Source organism: Vicugna pacos, chromosome 22, assembly GCF_048564905.1.
Source record: "Vicugna pacos chromosome 22, VicPac4, whole genome shotgun sequence".
Classification (NCBI taxonomy): domain Eukaryota; kingdom Metazoa; phylum Chordata; class Mammalia; order Artiodactyla; family Camelidae; genus Vicugna; species Vicugna pacos.
This window is the reverse complement of record NC_133008.1, coordinates 20341153-20360550: the sequence shown is the minus strand read 5'-3', so window position 1 is coordinate 20360550 and position 19398 is coordinate 20341153. Positions and strand designations below refer to the sequence as shown.

The 19398-nt window shown below is 48.5% G+C and overlaps 1 protein-coding gene and 1 long non-coding RNA gene across 17 annotated transcripts in view; one reads left to right on the top strand and one right to left on the bottom strand.

Annotated features, from left to right (window-relative positions):
- The window catches only part of LOC140688438 (uncharacterized), a 56196-nt gene extending 48174 nt beyond the window's left edge, over positions 1-8022 (top strand). The window contains exons 5-6 of one of the 2 annotated variants that reach the window (XR_012063136.1): positions 4177-4407; positions 6934-8022. This is a non-coding gene — a long non-coding RNA (uncharacterized lncRNA). Of the gene's footprint in view, positions 1-4176 lie in introns of both variants that reach the window. The other variant, XR_012063134.1, reaches the window with a different exon arrangement.
- The window catches only part of ATP10B (ATPase phospholipid transporting 10B (putative)), a 414699-nt gene that overhangs the window by 18072 nt on the left and 377229 nt on the right, over positions 1-19398 (bottom strand). For 11 of the 15 annotated variants that reach the window (XM_072947277.1, XM_072947279.1, XM_072947282.1 and 8 more), the window contains 6 exons: positions 19202-19386; positions 13720-14041; positions 10845-10921; positions 9410-9535; positions 2949-3149; positions 1269-1349 (listed from right to left, as the gene is read on the bottom strand). In XM_072947277.1, the coding sequence (XP_072803378.1) occupies positions 1269-1349; positions 2949-3149; positions 9410-9535; positions 10845-10921; positions 13720-14041; positions 19202-19386 (992 nt within the window). Of the gene's footprint in view, positions 1-1268; positions 1350-2948; positions 3150-9409; positions 9536-10078; positions 10167-10844; positions 10922-13719; positions 14042-14745; positions 14826-19201; positions 19387-19398 lie in introns of those variants that run through there. The other 4 variants (XR_012063132.1, XR_012063133.1, XM_072947287.1 and 1 more) reach the window with 4 other exon arrangements.

The following is a 19398-nucleotide window of genomic DNA, read 5'->3' as shown; positions in this document are numbered from 1 at the left end:
CTTGGCTTTGACAAATGACTGTAAAGCATCAGTGAGGGCAGGTGTGACGGGAGGGGGAGGAGTCGGGAGGAGCTATCCAGCTGCCACACACATGGAGCTGAGCCACGGAACAGACAAGATGAGGGATGAGTTGACAGGACTTAAAGATGCATTTGCAAAGGAAGCCACAAGAAGTATTCCAGAGCACTGCGGAAAGAGGGGGCAAAGGATTTATCGAGTACGTACCAGGCACAATGCCAATTGCTAAAATTCGTCTCCACTTTGAAGGAGTGCAGTCTCCTGGGCAGGGCAGATGTGGTACAATTTAAAGGGGTAAATGCCAGAATGGAGGCAAGTACAAGGCACCCTGGGAGCAGAGCAGAGCGCTCAGCTGAGGCCCTAATAAGAGGAGATACTCTCTTGCAGAGAGAGGAAAGGCTGACCAGGCAAAGGGCAGAACCGAGGGTGAAAAGTCCAAATAGTCCTAGGTGGTCGGTCTGTTGAATACATAGGAAGGGCAAAGGATGAAGCAGGAGAGGCAGGCAGAGGCCTGGCCAGGGAGGGTACTGTAAACCAGGAAATGCACAGAAAGCACAAAATGCCGCCTCCTCAACACCCATCATGTTGCTAATTGCAAAAGAATGTCAGCCCAGAGGCCGGATAGACACCACTGTTCACCTGGTAGCGATTACCCCACATCTTAGTTCCCTGTCCAGGAGGAACACACACACCCATGCTGTATAAATTCTCACTCTTTAAACTGAGGAACGAAACTGAGATGGGACTGGTATCCCTTGCTATTCTCATTTCTATTTCTGATCAGGGAGTATCCCTTATTATAAGACTTGCTGCTTTGACCTTGGAAGCACAAATATAGATATAAATCAAGGGTTGCAAATTCAGAAACCTTCAGGGCTCAAGTAAGAAGCAGTGAGTGAGTGAAGAAGGCCACGTGGAACACAAAAAGGCATGGTGAGGACTATGGCAAAGTGGAAAACATGCACCCCATCAAAGCAGGGCAGTGAGTCGACTCGGGATTTTTGCTAGGAGGGAAAAATGACCCAGTGTAATGATAGCTTTTAGTTTTTCACAAGCTGGCAGAAATTAAGATGTTTTGGTAAACTATTCTGACTTTTCAAATATCCTGGCTTGGATGGAGTCTGTAGGCCACCTATATGGAGCCTCTGCTCTGAAGTGTCCAGAAAGATACAGTTAGTCTGGGATTTCATATAAACAGGACCAGTTCCACCCCGCGATCTGTATGGTTAGAATGGGGTCGTACAACTTACCAGGTAGGGGATAAAGAAACAGACGAGGCTCTGGTAGAACGCATCTACGATGGACAGCCAGAAAGTCCACGGGTTATAGCACTGCCAGGAGAGAACACATCGACAGTCCCCACCATCAGAGCAAGCCTCTCACCTCTGTAAGCCACTCTCTTGAGCACAGCTGGGGCAGGCAATACAGCACTCACAACGCTTCTGATCTTAGAGGCAACAGAATGGAACCATTAAGAGCAGGACCTGGGGGTGACAGACCTCCGTTCAAGCTCCAGCTCTGTGTGACCTTCGTGAAAGCCACTAAAACTGCTTTGAGAATTGGTTCTGCTTCCATAGAAAGTGGGTTTAAAACAACAGCAACTAGTTCCTTGGGTTTCAAGAAAGGTCTCAGTGCAACTGGATTTTGGTACCTAGTAAGTGCTCAGCTACTGATGGTCATTCATGAGCTGCCTGTGCTCATATGAACAAGAAAGTTTAGAGGTTCCAAGGGTTCTGAATAGCATCCAAAAGGGAGAGCTCAAATAGAGCCCAGGATCACGGGTTCCCAAGACAGAGCTCAGGGCTTCAGAGGCAAGCGTTCTCATTTTGTGCTTTCCTTTTCCTGCCTGGGAGAAGTGAAGCCATTTACAGTGCATGTTTTTGCTGCATTAACTTCTTTTCATGTTAGACCCTCAAGGAAGACACCATGCAGCCAGCTTGCCTGTGGGAAGGGGGCAACTGGAAGGTCCCAGGATGGACACGTGCCATCACTGATGGCCACGTCTCCCTCCCCTGAAGAGCTGGGGTTGCTGTGTGGCTCTCCCGCTGTCTCTGGGTTAGGACTGGGCTTGGCTCTTTGCTGACTGTCCACAGAATATCATCAGCTCTCCAGCATCACAGCTGGCTTTGCCCTCCTTCCCCCCAGGTGCAAAGGACCCCTCATGCCTATTGACGTCCCTGCTCCAGAGCTCTTCCTTTGACCTCCTCCCTCTCCTGCATCCAGCCTCCTGGCCCGAGTCTGTGCAGGTCGGAGTGCCTGTGTTCTGACTTCTCTAGATCATTTGGGGCATCACTGTGGCCTCTTTGTACCTTCTGAGAAACCATCCTGATGGCTTCTCAAGCCTTCTTTAGTCTTTCTGATACCAGCAAGTTCTAAACTGTGTTTAATATTGAGTTCTAAGTTTTGTCTCTTTCTAAAAAAATTTTTATTTTATTTTTGGAGGTACTGGAGATTGAACCCAGGATCTTGTGCATGCTAAGCATGTGCTCTACCACTGAGCTACACCAGCCCTCCCTAAGTTTTGTCTTCTCCGACATAAAGTGGGAGCCCTCCCTTATGAGTGCCTCACCCAGTGACGGACAAACTAACTTGGTCCCCGGGGTTTCCCAACTCAGCTGTGGGCCTGAGAGAGGCGGCTAAGGGGGAGGGGACCTTTCTGCGAACCCTCTCCCCCTTCCACTAGGGAAGGCCCATATTGATGTGTGATGTAATTAAGAAATAACTAAAAAGAAAAGTACCCACTGGTCTGGGCCATCACCTTCAACAGCAAAAGAGGAACAGGCCAGGAAGAGGGAGCATTCCTGGGTCACGTGAGAGGCCAGTGGCAGAGCGGTGACCAGGACACACAGCCCCCAGCCCAGAGCTCTTTCTCTGACACCTCCAGGGAGGAGTCGGAGGTCAGCGGCCCCCTGCCGGCCCGAGCCCCTTACCTCGGAGTTCTGGCCGCTCTTGTACAGCTCGGGCAGCGCCAGCAGTGTTTCCATAGAGAGGTCTTTATCCAGGATGCCGAAGACCAGAGGCGGCAAGGAGGTGAAGAAGAGATTAAAGAAGATCATCTGCCAGTAGTCGATCATGGTGGAGCCCGAGAAGCCGCAGAAAAACTGGTACCAGAAGAGCAGGTTGACGTAGCACTGCAGGCAGAGAGGGTGGCCTTGTGAGTGCCGGCCGGAGGGCAGCCGGTCCCCAGGCGCCGCTCAGGAGCCTCTGACAATCACTCCCCGCACTCGGAGCGTCCTCGTTCGCGGCAGGCAGGGGCGTGAGGGTGGGGGTAACCGCACTCCTTCCCGCAGCGACGGCTGCCGTGACCCCTGCTCCGACTGTGAGCCTTCTTCAGGCGCGGAGGGGAGCCCGCCAGTTTGCGAAGGGAAGTGTTCTGTGGCGGCCAAGCCCATAGGCTTTTGGAGGCAGAGAGGACTGGTTTCGAATCCTGCTGTCATGTGCCAGCTGTGTGACCTTGGGCAAACTGCTTAGCCTTTCTGAACATCCCTTGCCATCTTCCTGAGGGGAGCAGGAGCACCTACACCGTGGCACGTGATCCCGAAAGGCAGCAGTTGTGACTAGCAGTGTGGTAAGAGGAAAGGGTGTCCCCGATGCTGGGAGGACTGGTGGGAAGCCTGACGTCATGTGGGGGCTGACCTCACCACACTTTCCTCATGGCCACGCAACTCACAAGGGGGAAGGAGAAAATCTTACGCCAAAGTGTGGCTTTATGCTGCTCTCAAACATCTTCTCCACTTAAGGCCCTCCCCACCAGAGAAGGGCATTTTGAAGAGCCTATTTATTATTTAATTATTATTTACTATTATTAATATTAATATTATTATTTGTAATTAATATTAATATATAAAAATATATAAATAATACACATAATTATTATTTATAAATAATATTATTACTTAATTATTTACTACTACTACTATTACTATTAACACATTCATATTATTAAACCATAATTGCTACCTGAGCTTGTATTGGTGCCCGGTGTGTGATATATCATAGTGTATCAGCATACAGTACGTTAGCAGATGTACAATATGTATGTATTATAATTTGTCCCAACAGCCCAGCAAGGTTAATGTTATTGCTAATATAACAGCACTATATTTATGCAGTATTATATTCAATAATACAACTTGGTAATAATATTAATGTTCTTAGCCCCACTCTACAGATGAGGAATCTGAGGCTCTGAGCTGTGCCCGAGTTCAGAGCTAGAAAGCGGCACAACCAGCACCTGAGTTGTTAAAGCTCTTCCTCTTCGGCCGCCCCCACGCCTTCTCCCTCCTCCAGCCTCGTGATGCCGCGAGGACTTTCCTCCTGCGGGTTTCCGTGAAGTTCCTTCTCACAGGAGATTTGGAGAGAGAGGGCTCGTCTGTTACTGTGCTGCAGGTGGGTTTGAAACACACTCTGGGCAAATCAACGGCAACCGCTCGTGCCCTTGACACGGTGGGTTTCAGAAAAATTGAAGTGCTAAAGTCTTGGTGCTGGCGTCCAGCCCCTCCCTCCCTGCTGGGTGAGTAAGACAGTAACTCTTGTCTCCACGTACCCAGAGGCGGCTTGAGTGGCTCAGCCGGGGTGAGTCACCGCACCCCAGTCCCTCGGCCGGTAGGGGCTGGCACTGCGACGTGAGGCTGTAGGCTCCGAGGACGCCAGGGCTAGAAGTGACGCCATCTACACGCGAGGCCGAGAATCGCAGCGGCAGTAACAGTAACAGCAACAGAGACTCCTAAAGCGCTTCCTGCGTCCGTCCTGACCCACCCAATCTACACAACAGCCTTGTGAGGCAGTCCCTGCTCTCCTCACCCTGCGGCTGAGAAAACTGAGCCTCAGCGAGCTCAGATCACAGGGCTGGGGTTACAGAGCTAGTAAGCAGCAACGCCCAGATGTTCTGGCTCGAGAGTCCACTCTCAAAATCACTACGGAAGTGGATGTGTTTGTTAGTGTGAATTCAGGTTCTGAGACGACAGCCCGGCCTGCCGCACCCCGGTCCAGAGCCCTCCATCCCACGGCGGGAGAGGCCCAGCCCAGGGCGCCATGTCAGGGCGGCGCTGAACGCAGAATAATGGGCTGGCGCTTTCTGCCGTGGGTGCCAGAGGCAGCGGGGCATCCTCCAGTGGTCACAGTGTAGGTCTGCTCCTTCTGGCTCTAACCCTCGATCTCTCCTCTCCGGACCCTGAGCATCAACTTGGTCTTTTAAGGTGCACGGTCTTGCCATCCAGCAGGTGCTGTGGCGCCTGACCTCGTTTTCACCCACGCTCTGGCCACAGCCGAAGCCAAGGAAGATGGGCAGTCCCCGGCGCTAGGGTCGGGGAGGCTGAGGCTCCGTGGCCAAGCGTGACGATATCATGTGACATTTCTTGAACAGTTTACGCTGAGACATGGCACTAGGGACGCTTGGAGAGCGGACAGCACGCTACGTGTATCCCGGTGACCTTTGCCTTCAAGCGATTTGGCAACATACAGGGAAAAGCATGGCTGGGTTTCTCGGAGGCACACCGAGTGCCATGGTGGTAAGGGCAGTGGACTGGAACGGAGTCCCATCTCGACTCTGGCTGCCTTATCTGCGTGACTTGGGCTCTGGCCCGTGGCTGTGTGTCTATAAAACTGATAATAAATGTCCCCACCCCCGAGGCTGTCAGCACCTGCTGCTGTTGCCATGGCCACCGTTACTGTCACCATCATCATGTAGTTTAGCACGGACAAATGAAGCATTTACTACGTACAGGGTGCAGTTCTGAACACCTCACACCTATTAACTCGTTGGTGCACACCATCACCCCGGGAGTTAGGTGGCATTTTCTCATTTTACAGATGAAGACACTCAGAGAGCTTAATAGCACTTAAGGCCACAATGCTATTAAGCAGCAGAGCGGGCTGGGATTCGAACCCAGTCTGACTCTTAACACGTTTGCTCTTAACCTCTGCCCTACAGCTAGCTGTTACAGTTACACGGGCATGGAAAGTTCCCAGCACAGTGTGTCCAGCACCTGGGAGGTTCTCTCTTAATGGCGGTGGGTCTTGGTGTGGCTGACGTCATGCCAAACAGCCCCAGGCTGGACTGGGTATCAGGGCATCAGCACGGAAACAGGCGTGTGCGGAGAACCCTGGCGACCCGGGCAGCAGAGAGCTAGCATTTGCCGAGCTCCCCGCCCTACGCTGCGCACACCAGAGGCACTGGGGCTTTGTCTGAGCCCTAGTGGAAGCAATCAGGTGCTTGTGCTTGGACACCGTTGGCTCAGTTTCCTATAGAGATGTCCTCACTGAATTATATTTTAATGTTGATTTTTATTGAGTTACTTAAAAAAAAAAAGTGACTCTGTGGGCGTTAGTTTTCATTTCCTACAAAAATGCCATTGAAGACAAGTTTCTGAAGGTGGTCGTGTGACTTTTTTCCTAAAGGTCTGCTTGACAAGTTGACCTCTGCTGAATTTAGAGCAAAGAGAAAGCGGTTCTCCTGGAGAACTGGTCTGCTTGTTCTAACCAGACATTCAATACTCAGCATCTCATCCCAGGTTCCTGGTGGGACCCACCTCCTCCTCCCTTTTCTGCGGTTCCTGCCCTACACTTTTTTATATTTTCTTTATAACTTCCCTATTGATTTTGTGTTTTTACCGTAAACTGCTTACACTTCATTTTGGAATTCGATACAACGTATGCTATAAAATTATAAATAAACTTCCTGAAATATTTCCTGTCAGGACTCGGCTGTCACACCTCTCCTCCTCAGCCAGGAAACTGGTCAACGTACAGTTAAATCTCCTTTTCTTTCAGGCCATAGCTTAACTGCTATTCCCTTCTGGATTCATTAGGTTGAGAAGTCTCCTGGCGATATGTCTGTAGCGCCCTGACCTTCCTCTGGGGAGAAGGATCGAAGAAAATGTTTTTTAAATGTTAATTTCTTTTCCCCTGTACTAGTGCTTGTCAGTCTCTAAGGTCCACATGAGCTGCATTCACATGATGCTCTTGTTGCTGGTCCAAGAACCACGTTTTGAGAAGCAAGATGCCTTGGGGCCCGGAGATGACAAACTATATCCTGCAAGCAGGTCAAATCAAGCCGTAAGTAAGGTTTCCTGGGACACAGCCACATGGATTCAGTTGCACGTTATATTGTCTAAAGCTGCTCTCACGTTGCCACGGTGGAGGTGCACTGGTGTGACAGCAGCTGCACGAACTACAACGCTGAAAACCTGTCTCATCCAGCCCCTTGCAGAAGTTTGCTGAACCCTGATTTAGACTGTAAGCCCCATGAGAGCGGGAACCACGTCTGTCTCAATCTCTGCTCTACACCCAGGGCCTGCTCGTGTCCCTGACCCAGAAGACGTTCCAGAATGATCTGAACAAAAGAAGTCAACCGTGGTGGTTCTGTTGTCCTAAGACTCATCCTGGAGTTTTACCATGAAAGCCTGCTTCCTTCCTCCGCAGGTCGTGGGAGGACCTTGCTCGTTGCCACTTGCTCTGCCTGGCTGGAGTCCCTGCACCCCGGAGGGGACGCCCTGAACCCCGTGATGGCATCGCTGAGATGGGGCGCCTGCTGTTGCTCCCACGCAGCTACAGTGTGGTGATTAATTCACTGTTCACGTTCCAGAGGAGGTGGGGTTTTAATCCCCTCCGAAATTGGTTTGGGATGTGGAAGTCATAGTTCTCCGCCCTCTAATTGCAAGGGGGGGATGATGCGGCATCAGTATTGCAGTTCCGAGCGTCGGGCTGGAAATAAATATCATTTCGGCTCTGAAAGCATGGCTGGCTGGAAATGTTTCCTTTTCTATTTCAAAAATTTAATGTGGGGAAGAGGTTGTGCTTATTTGAGAGAACAATTCCTTTGAAGGTGAGAAAAAAAACATTGAATGGGGGCATTTTGAATTCTAAGTAAACAGTCTTGGAGGTCACATAGAGACTTGTTTGCATAGATTTGCTGAAATAATAGTACCATCCAGTTTATCGAATTTATATTATTTTTTTTGTCATGCATATACATTGAACTTGGCACAAAAATGCTTAGTCCTGAGTCAGAGTAACTGTCACAGTGCCTGAAAGCAGGCATGGGAGGATGGAAAAAAATAAAGCTATTTTGTAGCTGCACTTGGCCCATGTGTTTCTCTTCCATCGGCCTGGACTTAATCCCTCCTTTTTCCTTATGCAAACGGGAGTTGGAGTCTGTTTAGAGTCTCTTGGGGTTATTCAAAAGTCCTTGAACTAGATAATGAAAACCTCAGGCCCTGTTCCCTCCCCGAGCGTGGCAATGTTCTGACTGCTTCCTCTACCCATTGGTAATCAAGGGCTTTGCAGACAAGTGCCGCTGGTGGTTTTAATACCTCAGATGATCTGTGCCTGCTTTGGGCCCTTATCAACAAGACAGAAATAACCATATTTTTTCGGAGAAACAATAAATACCTTCATATGATTGTATTTGTATTCTGCTACATGCTACCCAGAGCTCAGACGCTGAAGCCTCTCGATAATACTGCTACGGACAGAGCATCCCAGCCTCCCTATCTTATTGATGAAGAAACCAAGGCCCAGAGAGGTTAAGTAACTCTTTCAAGCCCACAGAGCATGCTAGAGTTAGGCAAGACCCAGATGATCACCCTGCTCCGAACATTTTTGCAAACAGGTATTTGATTCAGAGGTCCTTGTTGAGAAGGCTGGCGGGCCTGCAGTGATGTGTTGGGTTTTGAGTGGAAGCCAATGACTCCAGCCCCAGACCTCCCCCGTCCTCTCCCGAGGGGCGGGGTGGGGCTCTTGTGCTGGTGGCTCTCTCTGGGGAGGATACCGAAGCTACAAGTCAGGCTAGCTGCTCTTCAGGGCTTTCTTCCTTGCAGCCAGAAAAGACATCTCATTTATAGAGCCCCCAGAAGAGCAACGACAGCAGCAACAATGATAAAAAAAGACCGGCTGACTTCATAAGGTGATCCCTACCTGCCGATCACTTTCCGCACAAGCTGTCACCCCGTCCTCATAGCAAGTGTATGACAAGAGTGCTATCAGCATCCGCATTTTACAGGTGGGGAGGCTAAGGTGTAGGCTGATTTACCAAATGCGGGAGCCTAGGTTTGAACCAAATATGATCTGACTCCACAGTCCATGCTTGTAATTCTACTCATGCTGCCCCCTTACCTGCCAGGTGCTTTCCAGACAGTGTTGCCAGTCTTCACCATAAGCTCACAAAGTAGGATTAGCCTCATTTTGTCAAAGAAATTAAGACCCAGAGAACTGAATTATCTTGCCCAAGGTCACTGAGCTAGTCTGGGACAGCTTCAGGCTTCAAAGTCCAGATCGGCCGGACTCATCCCCTTACGCTGAAATGCTTTGTCTATCCTGGTGGGAAGAGCTGGGTCCCCCCGGAAAGGACTCCCAAGGTCCCGTGGGCAGAGGTGACCAGAGGGTGACTCACCACGTTCTTGTAGAAGTAGTACACCACCATCCTGGCCAGGCGCGAGTAACACCAGTGGCCGTGCACCAGCAGCAGCTTCTTGAGGTGGCTGAAGCGGGAGATGGCGAAGTCGCTGGACATGACGGCCTGCGAGGGCAGAGTGGAGACATCAGCTTCCCCCAATGGCTGCCAATGCCTGCCCCACCCCAGGCTCCCTCGAGGGCCGTGCTCTGTCCGAGGCCATAGCTGGAAGGGTCTGAAAGACCCTTTCTCATAGGTAGCACCCTTGAGTGGCTTTTGGGTCTCTGACACCCCACCCTCTTTTCTGGGAAATCCAAACTTCACTAGAATCCAAGAAAGGCAGGCCAGAGGGGACCGGTGGTCTGGTCTGGCCCTTCACCTCCTTCTGTCTATTCAACAAGCATTTACTGGCAACCAGATGTGATGCTCAACCAGACAGAAGGGGCTTCTGTGCAAGTGACCCTCAAACCCCTGAACACCCTTGGCCACCGCCTGAGGCAGGCCGTTGGCTCACTCTCCGGGGGAGCTGACGGTTGGCTAGCTCTTCCCTTCTGTGGAGCTGAAATGTATTTTCGGCCCCTAGGATTACTCAGAACAAGGCCCAGGTCATAGGACTTGGAAGAGTCTGAGGTTTGGACGTGCCTGGTTGCACATCCTGCTGTGAAGCTTGGTCCAGGTGTTCAACCTCTCTCAGCCTCAGTTTCTTCATCTGAAAACGATGGAATAACAATCCCTAACACACAGGGTGCGGCGACTGCTGAAATTAATGGGATAATAAACGTCACGTGTGAAGAGACTGCTGGCCTATGGCAGACACTCACCAACAAATTTAGGCCGTGCCTAATGTCTGCTCTGGTGGTGAGAATGTAATTGTTCGTGGTTCAGAATCACAAAGTGGGGTCTGTCTTAATGGGGAAACATTAGCACCTCAAGTTCATATGCTTGTCCCAAGCTAAGTTTTGAGTAAATTGGGTAAACTTTTAAGGTGAACCAGGCAATTTATAGGCCCATCCGGCCATCAGGGCTGAAATGGCAAATGAAACATGTTTTCCAATGTCTTTACGTCCCTCACTGCTCACGGACAGCACCACGACCTTGGCTGTGGGGGGAGGTCACAGGGAGGAAGCGGGAGTCAGGGGAAGGCGTGGTTTCCCCTGAGCGGTTGGGCACTCTGCGGCTTTAGAATACAGAACACAGCCAGCTGACTGTTAAAAGCCAAGCAGCCTTTGATCTCCCTCTCTGTTCTGCAGGATCAGGCAGTAGGGATGTGGTGATGGAGGTTATGAATAGGCATGGAAGTCCCCTGCCTTTCGGATGATAATTCTGCAAAGCTCTCTGGGAGAAGTTCCTCAACACTGTGGGGCAATTCCTTATCTCGCCAATAAGGATAAAGGAGAGTTAAGAGAGAAAGGAGAAGGACTGAAGGGGACAGTACCTGCATGCCTTCCTGTCCAGATATTCCAATTCCAATATCAGCAGCTTGAATCATGCTGACGTCATTCGCTCCATCACCTGAAAGGAGAGAGGGCGTGAGGTCATGGTCTGACTGCTGCATGCCAATGAGAATTTTTATACGAGTGGGTCCTAAATTGTCCCCATTTGTACATAATCGAATCCTTTAATGCTGCTCTGAAGAGTCCTACAGAAAAAGTCATCACTACAGTCATTTAGCCCAAGAGATGTCTTTTCTTCTTTGGACAAGAAGCCCTACTTTTTCTTTATCACTCAACGAATAATTATTGTGTCCTTTTCCTAGGTACAATGTTAGGGACTGGGAGTACAATGGTGAATGAGACACAGGCAGTGCTTTACAGTTTGCCAAAAAGGCCTTTGCAGATGTTACCATGGACTTTTTTTTTTTTTTTTTTACCGAGGAGCAAATAGAGAATTTGAGCAGCACAGGGACTCGGCAAGGGTGATTCAGCCAGTGAAGGGACCCGGGAGAACTGGCTCTAAGATCTTTCTAATTCCAGGGCCAGCAGACCTCCCCTCGCTCAGGATAACTTATAATACTGACCCTATCAAGACAACTGGAATCTTGGATAGCTAAACCATCAGAGACTGTCAGTGGTGTCCAAGGACAGGGACTGTGTTCAGTTATGTCTCTGAATATAGGAAAATGGAACTGACTCAGTTTTTGGGTGGAGGTCCATTTAGTCACATTGAGTTCCCGTTCAATGGACTCAGTTTCAGGAAGCCGGAGGTTAGGGCGTGGACAGACACACACCTGCACGTGCCACCTTTTACATCAGCACTGTCAAACAGATTTTTTCTGTAATGGAAATGTCCTGTATCTTTACTGCCCACTGTAAAAACCATGAGCCACCTATGATTATTAACATGTGGCTGGTGAACGTCTGTTTAAACTTAAACATACAGCAGGTGGCAACCATTCTGGATGGCACAGCGCTACACGGCGAGGTCTTCCTCACAGCCTGGCTTCTCCCAGCGCCTTATCCTTCAGACTAGAGTTTAGCAAGCTTTTTCTAGAAAGGGCCAGATAATAGGTATTTTAGGCTTTGTGAGCCAAGAAGCAAAACTGAAGAACTGGTCTGCCGAGAGGCAAATCGTTTTTACACATTTTACAATTAAAAACACAGAAACTGTGCTCGGCCCCCCTCTAGAAACACGCGGTGGGCTGAACTCAGGCTGAGAACCATGGTTTGTGGACTGAACTGCCTTCGGTGTTCTCATGCCCCCGCCTGTTTTCCCAGTAGGTTCTCATAATCATACACCACTACATTCACATGAGCCATTCTAGAGAATGTGGAATTGGGAGAGAGAATTTTCTTCCTCTAATTATTTGGCAACAGAACGTTATCCATCTTAAAAATCTTGTCATTGTAAGTAGCCGTTCTTTTTCTAAGGATCCTTTTTTCCTTGACAGCATAGCAGTGCGTAATTTTCGTCTTCCCCAGGGCAGAGCAAACCCACCCTTTAGCCTCTTCTGCCGGCAAGCCCGCGGAAGGAGAGGCGTGGAATCGCGCTATTTCTCGCCCTGCGGGCTCCCTTGCTGCTGCTGCTGCCGCCGCGGCCGTGAAGCCAGTCCCCGACCTCCGGGCGTCAGTGCTGGGCTGGTGCCTTAAGTGTGTCTCAAGTTTTGATGAGGACAATTCAGGGGATAAAATTAGGATGCAGTTGCTAAAGCTGTGCCCCCTGTGTGCTGTCCACTCCCCACTTTTTTTTTTCCCTTCTGGTCTTGAACTGCTTTTACCTCAAGATCAGGAGGAAAAAACAAAACAAAAAAACCCCACAATGTAAAGGAGGAGATCTGTTATTTGAAATGTCAGGAAAGAAGATCTCTTTCCATGTCTGTGGAGGAGGATGAGAACCATCGGTAAAAATGTCCCTGAACGAAAGCAGCGTTTACTATGTGCTTGGTGTGTGCTGGGCATGGGATGTAGCTGACTTTGTCCCTCTACTTAAGAATCTACCAGGCCTACTGAGCAGGACATCCTTGAAGGCATCACAGCTCCGCGGGATCCCCCAGGGAAAAGGAACAGGAGGCGGGCCCGGAAGGAGGTTTTACAGAGGAGACGGCTTGAGCAAAAGCCTGGAGTGAGAGAGAACGAGGCTCATGGCGAACGGGAAGCAGTTTCATCTGGTTGGAACACCGAGAACTGAGTGTTGGGGAGAGGAAGGTGGCTGTGGTGAGAAAGAGGGAGACATCAGGGAGACCAGACCGTGAAGATTCTGGTGAACCAAGTTGGGTTGTTGCTAGAAGGTTCGAAGTAAGGACAGTTTTAATTTCTCTGCCTCAACCACGGTTAAAGTTGAGTCTCTTATCAAGGATTCTTCCTCAACCCACAAGCCAGCGTGTATGACGGGTGTGCACTGTGTTGAGTCTTGTATTTAGAAACAAACATACAGCGTTAAACACGGGACAAGGCTCAACTTTTAAAATCTCCCCACCAGCCATCAACACTGAGCAGAATATCGAATCCACAAACACCTGAGGTTCACAGTATTGTGTCATGTGTCAAGTACTGAAGGGACATGGTCTGCATCGCAGAACTGAGTTGGCCTGAGTGTCTGTCATTGAGCGACCTGGATGTTCTGAGCTTGAGGCTCCTCTTGGATTTGGCCTCCATCCAAGTCCTGATTTTTCCTCAGTGGACTGGCTAATCCTGAGAACTGGGGTTCTCATTCCCCACTCTTAGCCTCTGCTTCATCTGCTGGCTGCTATGTCTTGATTGCCACGTTGAACTCCCTCCCTCTACGACAGTGACCCTCAGCCTGAGCATCCCGTCTGTGACACCTGACCTCCCCGCTCTGGGCCAGGCTGCCCCCTCCCTCCGCAGGACGGGTACCTATGGAAAGGGTCATGGCTCTCAGCCTGTCTCGCACCAGCTTGACGAGCATGCTCTTCTGGAGCGGGGTGGAGCGGCAGCACAGGACGGACCGGCAGTACTGAGTCAGCTCCAGAAATTTCTTCTCCAGTTTCCCCTGGGAAATGGCGTTCAATGTCTTCCCATCGATGACCAACCCAACCTCTGGGGCTGCAGCTCCTGAGGTGGGGGGCGGTGCCTCGGAGGGGAGGCAGGACCCAGAGTGCTTGCGGTCCGGCTTCTGTGGTCCATGGAATTGCTTGACCTCTTCCAGTGCAAAGTTGAGGATGGATTCACAGGTTTCCTACAAAGAGCAGAATAATGAATTTGGTATTAGCGGGCAACACAGGTTAAAAATCTCACTTTCTCCTTTAGTAAAATAGTTAATAAAACACTACCATTTAAGAGATGACCTACGAATCGCTCTCTGAGTTTTACATTTCTCTGCAATATTTCAAACAGCATCAAAGCAATATGAATTTGGGACCAAATTAATGGCCAAAATAGGACAGACAGCTTGGGAACAGGAATGGAAACAGCTCAGCAAGATGGGGACTGATACAGGCATGGCGTAACAGAATAAATAATATCGATACATTAGTAAATTAGAACCATATGTCATGCCGGCAGAGTGCTTTTCATTCCTCACAAGTCATCTCCGTTCTCCTTTGTTACTCAGAACATTCCTGTGTGGTAGGGTAGGGTGGGTATTACTGGTTTGAGTTTAGAGATGAGGAAACAGAAGCAGTGAAATCCTTAGTAGCTGGCCCCAGATCATCCAACCAGTAGAGGCAGATCACTACGACTTGACTGTGGCTTCTTAATTGAAAAAAGAAAAACAAAAACACACATTGACTGTGTGTTTATCCATTGATACAAATGCATTGCTTGTACTGGTTAAAACTGACCATGTATGTGAGTCTTATTGATTTAAAGAAACTTCTTATTTTTTCTGATGTTTACCTTGAAATGCAGTGAAGAAATGATTTCCTCCATCAGTTCCCTCCACTACTTTTGATTACATCAAAGATAAAGACAGATTTTGGATCTAAATATATTCTTGATATCTCTTGCTTCTGTCAATGTCACTTTGAAATGAAGACAGACAACAGTTATGGCAGTCAACTGGGTTCTCAATTTTAATAGCATTATTTTGTTCACATGGTCTTTGTTCAGCAGTGTTCTCTTAGTGGTGAGGGAGGACGACTATTCATTTACTATAGTGCTAAAAAAATTCTTCTAAAAATAAATTCTAAAATGTTCAAAGTGAGTCAATTTAAATGAAATCATTAAATAAACAACAGTACAGGTAATGTGAGGATTTAGGCAAAAAACTGTGAAGTTTGTTGTGAAATCACAGGTTTGGAGACCAAGGATCTAGAAGCTTCTGAGAATGTTGGGAATAATTTCTTCTTGAGTAAGTAGAACCGCAGTTCATGATTCTGGAGTCCTCCTTTAGGGGATGCTTAACAGCATTGCAAGCAACCGGGTGTGCACAGAGCCTGGGGTGCAGGGCACACGAAGTAGCTCCAGGAGCAGGTGGTTATGCCTGAAGCACTTCTCCGGGAAAGAGGTCAAGACGGTCCCTACCAGAGGGTGGGATGGCCACACATTACATACAGGCAGACCTCGGAGATATGCAACATGTGTTTGGTTCCAGACCACCACAATAAAGTGACTGTTGCCAACAAAGTGAGCCACGAATTTTTTTGTTTCCTAAGGCATGTAAAAGTTATGTTTACACTGTAGTCTATTAAGTGTACAGTAACATTATGTCTGAAAAAAAGTCCATGTATCAGTTTTAATATTTTATTGCTAAGAAGTGCTGTCATCTGAGCCTTCAGCAAGTTGTTACCTTTTTTCTGGTGGAGGGTCTTGCCTCAGTGTTTGATGGCTGCTGCCTGATCAGGGTAGTGGTTGCTGAAGTTTGCCACATCGATGGACTCTTTCATGAGCGGTTTCTCTGTAGCATGCGATGCTGTTTAATAGCATTTTACCCACAGTAGAATACCTTTCACAATTGGAGTCAATCCTCTCAAACTTTGCCACTGCTGTATCAACTTAGTTCATGTAATATTCTAAATTCTTTGTTGTCATTTCAGCAATCTTCACAGCATCTTCACCAAGAGTAGATTCCATCTACAAGAACCACTTTCTTTGCTCAACCATAAGAAGCAACTCAGCTATTAAAGTTTTATCAGAGGATTGTAGCAATTCAGACACATCTTTAGGCTCCACTTCTGACTCCAGTCCTCTTGCTGTTGCCACCACATCTGCAGTGACTCCCTCCACTGAAGACTTGAATCCCTTAAAGTCATCCGTGAGGGTTTGAATCAGCTGTTTTCCAAATTCCTGTTAATCTTGATATTTTGACCTCTTCCCACGAATCATGTTTTTAATGGCACCTAGAATGGTGAGTCCTTCTATAGAAGGTTTTCACTTTACCCTGTCCAGATCCATCAGAAAAAGCACTATGTACGGCAGTTAGAGCCTTATGAAGTATATCTCTTAACGAATGACTTGAAAGTTGGAATTACTTCTTGATCCGTGGGCTGCAGAATGGATGCTGTGTGAGCAGCATGGAAACAATGTTGCTCTTGTGACATGTCTCCGCCAGAGCTCTTGGGTGACGAGGTGCACTGTCCATGAGCAGTAATATTTTGAAAAGAATCTTTTGTTCTGAGCAGTAGGTCTCAGAAAAATCTGGATATGCTGTCATCCAGGCTTTGTTACTCCATTTATAGAGCACAGGAGGAGCAGATCTAGTGTAATTCTTAAGAGTTCTGTAATTTTTGGAACAGTAAGTGCGCACTGGCTTCAACTTAGAGTCATCAGCTGCACTGGCCCCTAACAAGACAGTCAGGATTGGCATCTCCTCTCTAGCTATGAAAGCCCTAGACAGCATATTTCCCCAAGACCATAAAGCTGTTTCGTCTCCACTGAAACCTGCTATGTAGCACAGCCACCTTTGTGAAGTCCCTTATCTCCATCGTCCGGATAATTTGCTGCAGCTTCTGTATCAGCATCTGCTGCTTCATCCTGCAATCCTGTGAGATGGAGACGGCTTCTTTACTTAAACCTCATGAACCCACCTCTGCTAGCTTTAAGCTTTTCTTCTGAAGCTTCCTCATCTCTCCGAGTCTTCACAGAATTGAAGAGAGTGAGGGCCTTGCTCTGGGTTAGGCTTTGGGGTCAGGGAGTCCTGTGGCTGGCTTGCTCTTCTACCCAGAACACTCACACTTTCTATCAGCAATAAGGCTGCTTCTCTGTCTCACCATCCGTGTGCTCCCTGGAGTAGCACTTGTAACTTCCTTCAAGAACTTCTCCTCTGCACTCACCACTTAGCTAACTGGCACAAGAGGCCCAGCTTTTGGTCTGTCTCAGCTTTTAACGTGCCTTCCTCGCTAAACTTAATCATTATTTCTAGCTTTTGGTTTAAAGTGAGAGACGTGTGGCTCTTCCTTTTGCTTGAACGCTTATGAGGCAATTGTAGGGGTTTAGCTGGCCTAATTTCTGCGTTGTTGGGTCTCAGGAAATAGGGAGGCCTCAGCAGAGTTGGGGAGACTGGTCGGTGGAGCAGTCAGAACACACATGAATGAGAACCCTAAGGTCTTGCTTATAGTTTTAAGATACATAACAAAGAAACAGCAGCCCTAAATCAATTTACAATGAATTAGGCAGATTAAAACCCTTGGAAGAAATATCCACCGAATATGCAATTACATTAAACTGGAGTATAGAGAAATCTGAGACTCAGAATGGATTTCCCCAGTTTCTATCTTAATGCATCTGTGCACCCACTACTTTTTCAAGGGAATGAGAAAGACTAATCTTTCAGGTTTAGTGGGTCCAGGGGTGTGGGCAGGGTCCAACACTCAGCAACCATCCTGGAGGGTTGCAGACAGCTTTAAAATTGTTGACAGTGACCGAACTCAACATGGAACGTGGCCCACTGTTCTTTGGGAACTTTGGCTAATTAATCAACCAACATCTTCAGCTTCCGACAGGGATGCACTGCACTTAACAAAACCCCCAGAAGCCCACTCCATCCACCTCAGGCTGACTCACGGCCATGCAGACGTCCTCCCCCTGGGATCAGCTGGAGTAAAGTGATCATTGCAAATGGAATTTCCATGGCAAGCGGGGCAGGCAGACGTCCACACTGTTACAGGGATCAAGCACCCAAGCAAGCTGCAAATTACTTTCTTTCCTAAGCGTGATATTAACGCCAAGATTTCCCCGAGATTACTTTCGTTTTGAAAATTCACTGGGGTTTAATCTAATCATAGCATAGCCTGCGCACCTGACAAGAAAGTAAATGATTTTTCCAATTCATCTAAAGGGCTTCTGGCACTTTTTATCTGTGTGCATCACCTTTTTTATTTAATGTGCATGTGGATTCTTCATGGAATGAAAACCAAATTGAAACCTTACAAACTTCAGTTCTGGGTCCAGATCAGCCTCAGGCAAAAGTGGAGGAGGGAAATTCCATCATCCTTCTTGCCTCTCTTTCTGGGCTGTTTTTTCCCTTTCTCATCTTCCTCCCTCTCTCCATCCTTCTCCTCAGGGTATGTTCTAGGTCTCCAGGTGCCCTCCACCCACGACCCCTGCAATCCAGTGCTTCCCTTGTTACCTGCCCACGTCTACCCCAATCCCTGCCCCCTTGTGGGAACACACAATGCCCGCTTCCCATATCCGTCAGCCAAGGAGACAGTGGAACTTGACTTCCTGCAGTCTGCACTGTGAAGATCGATGCTTCCCTCCTAAATGGAAAAGTGTGTTACAACTTTAAATAGAACTTCTTCAGACTTCATGCAAACCTCGCCGGTGTCACTCACAACCTGTTCAAGTTGAAAACTGCAGTTTTTGACCTCAGCTTAGATTTTTCGCTGTCTCCCATCAAAACATACCGGCTTCATGTATCATTCCCTTTGGGTTTTACTCAGTGGCAACCAATCTGACATACAAATTGGAGCTGAAATTTTAACCTCAGAATAATTTCTATTTAATTGGGTTTTTTTTTTTAAATGGATGAGTTAGTCCAAAGTATAAGAAACAAACAGTTAAGGTTCTGTCTGGCATACTGCGAAGAGCGCTGGCCTGTCAGAAGAAGAGCATTCTAGACTTTGTCTACCTGCCAGAAACCACCAGGGTGGCCCTGGGCAGGGGATTAGCCCGGTGGTCTCAGTTGCTCATATGTCGACGGTGGAGATTGGTCCAAGGGATTTGAGAGAGGCCCACCTTTCTCACACGGACTGCTGGACATAATATGAACAGATTGGTCAAGCGTGTGTAGGGATGAGGTAGAGGATACTGGGCTGGACACCTTCCAGGGCCCTTTGAATTCCAAGATTCGGGGGTAGGAGTGCTTCCCCTGCAAACCCAAATCCCACCCACGAGCCCACCTCCTGCTGGCCTAGGGGCTGCCCTGCACGCGGACATCTGGGCCCCGCTTCGGCCTCACCTGACTTTCTGTGTTAATGGAGTACACGGTGTCCATCTGGTCTAACAGTCTGCAGGAATAGGCGATGTTGACCGCTGTCTCCTGCTTATCGCCAGTCAAGACCCAGAGCTGGATCCCAGCCTCCCGCAGAGCAGAGATTGTGTCAGGAACGCCTTCCTGCAGCCGGTCTTCGATCCCAGTGGCTCCTGGAGTGATGA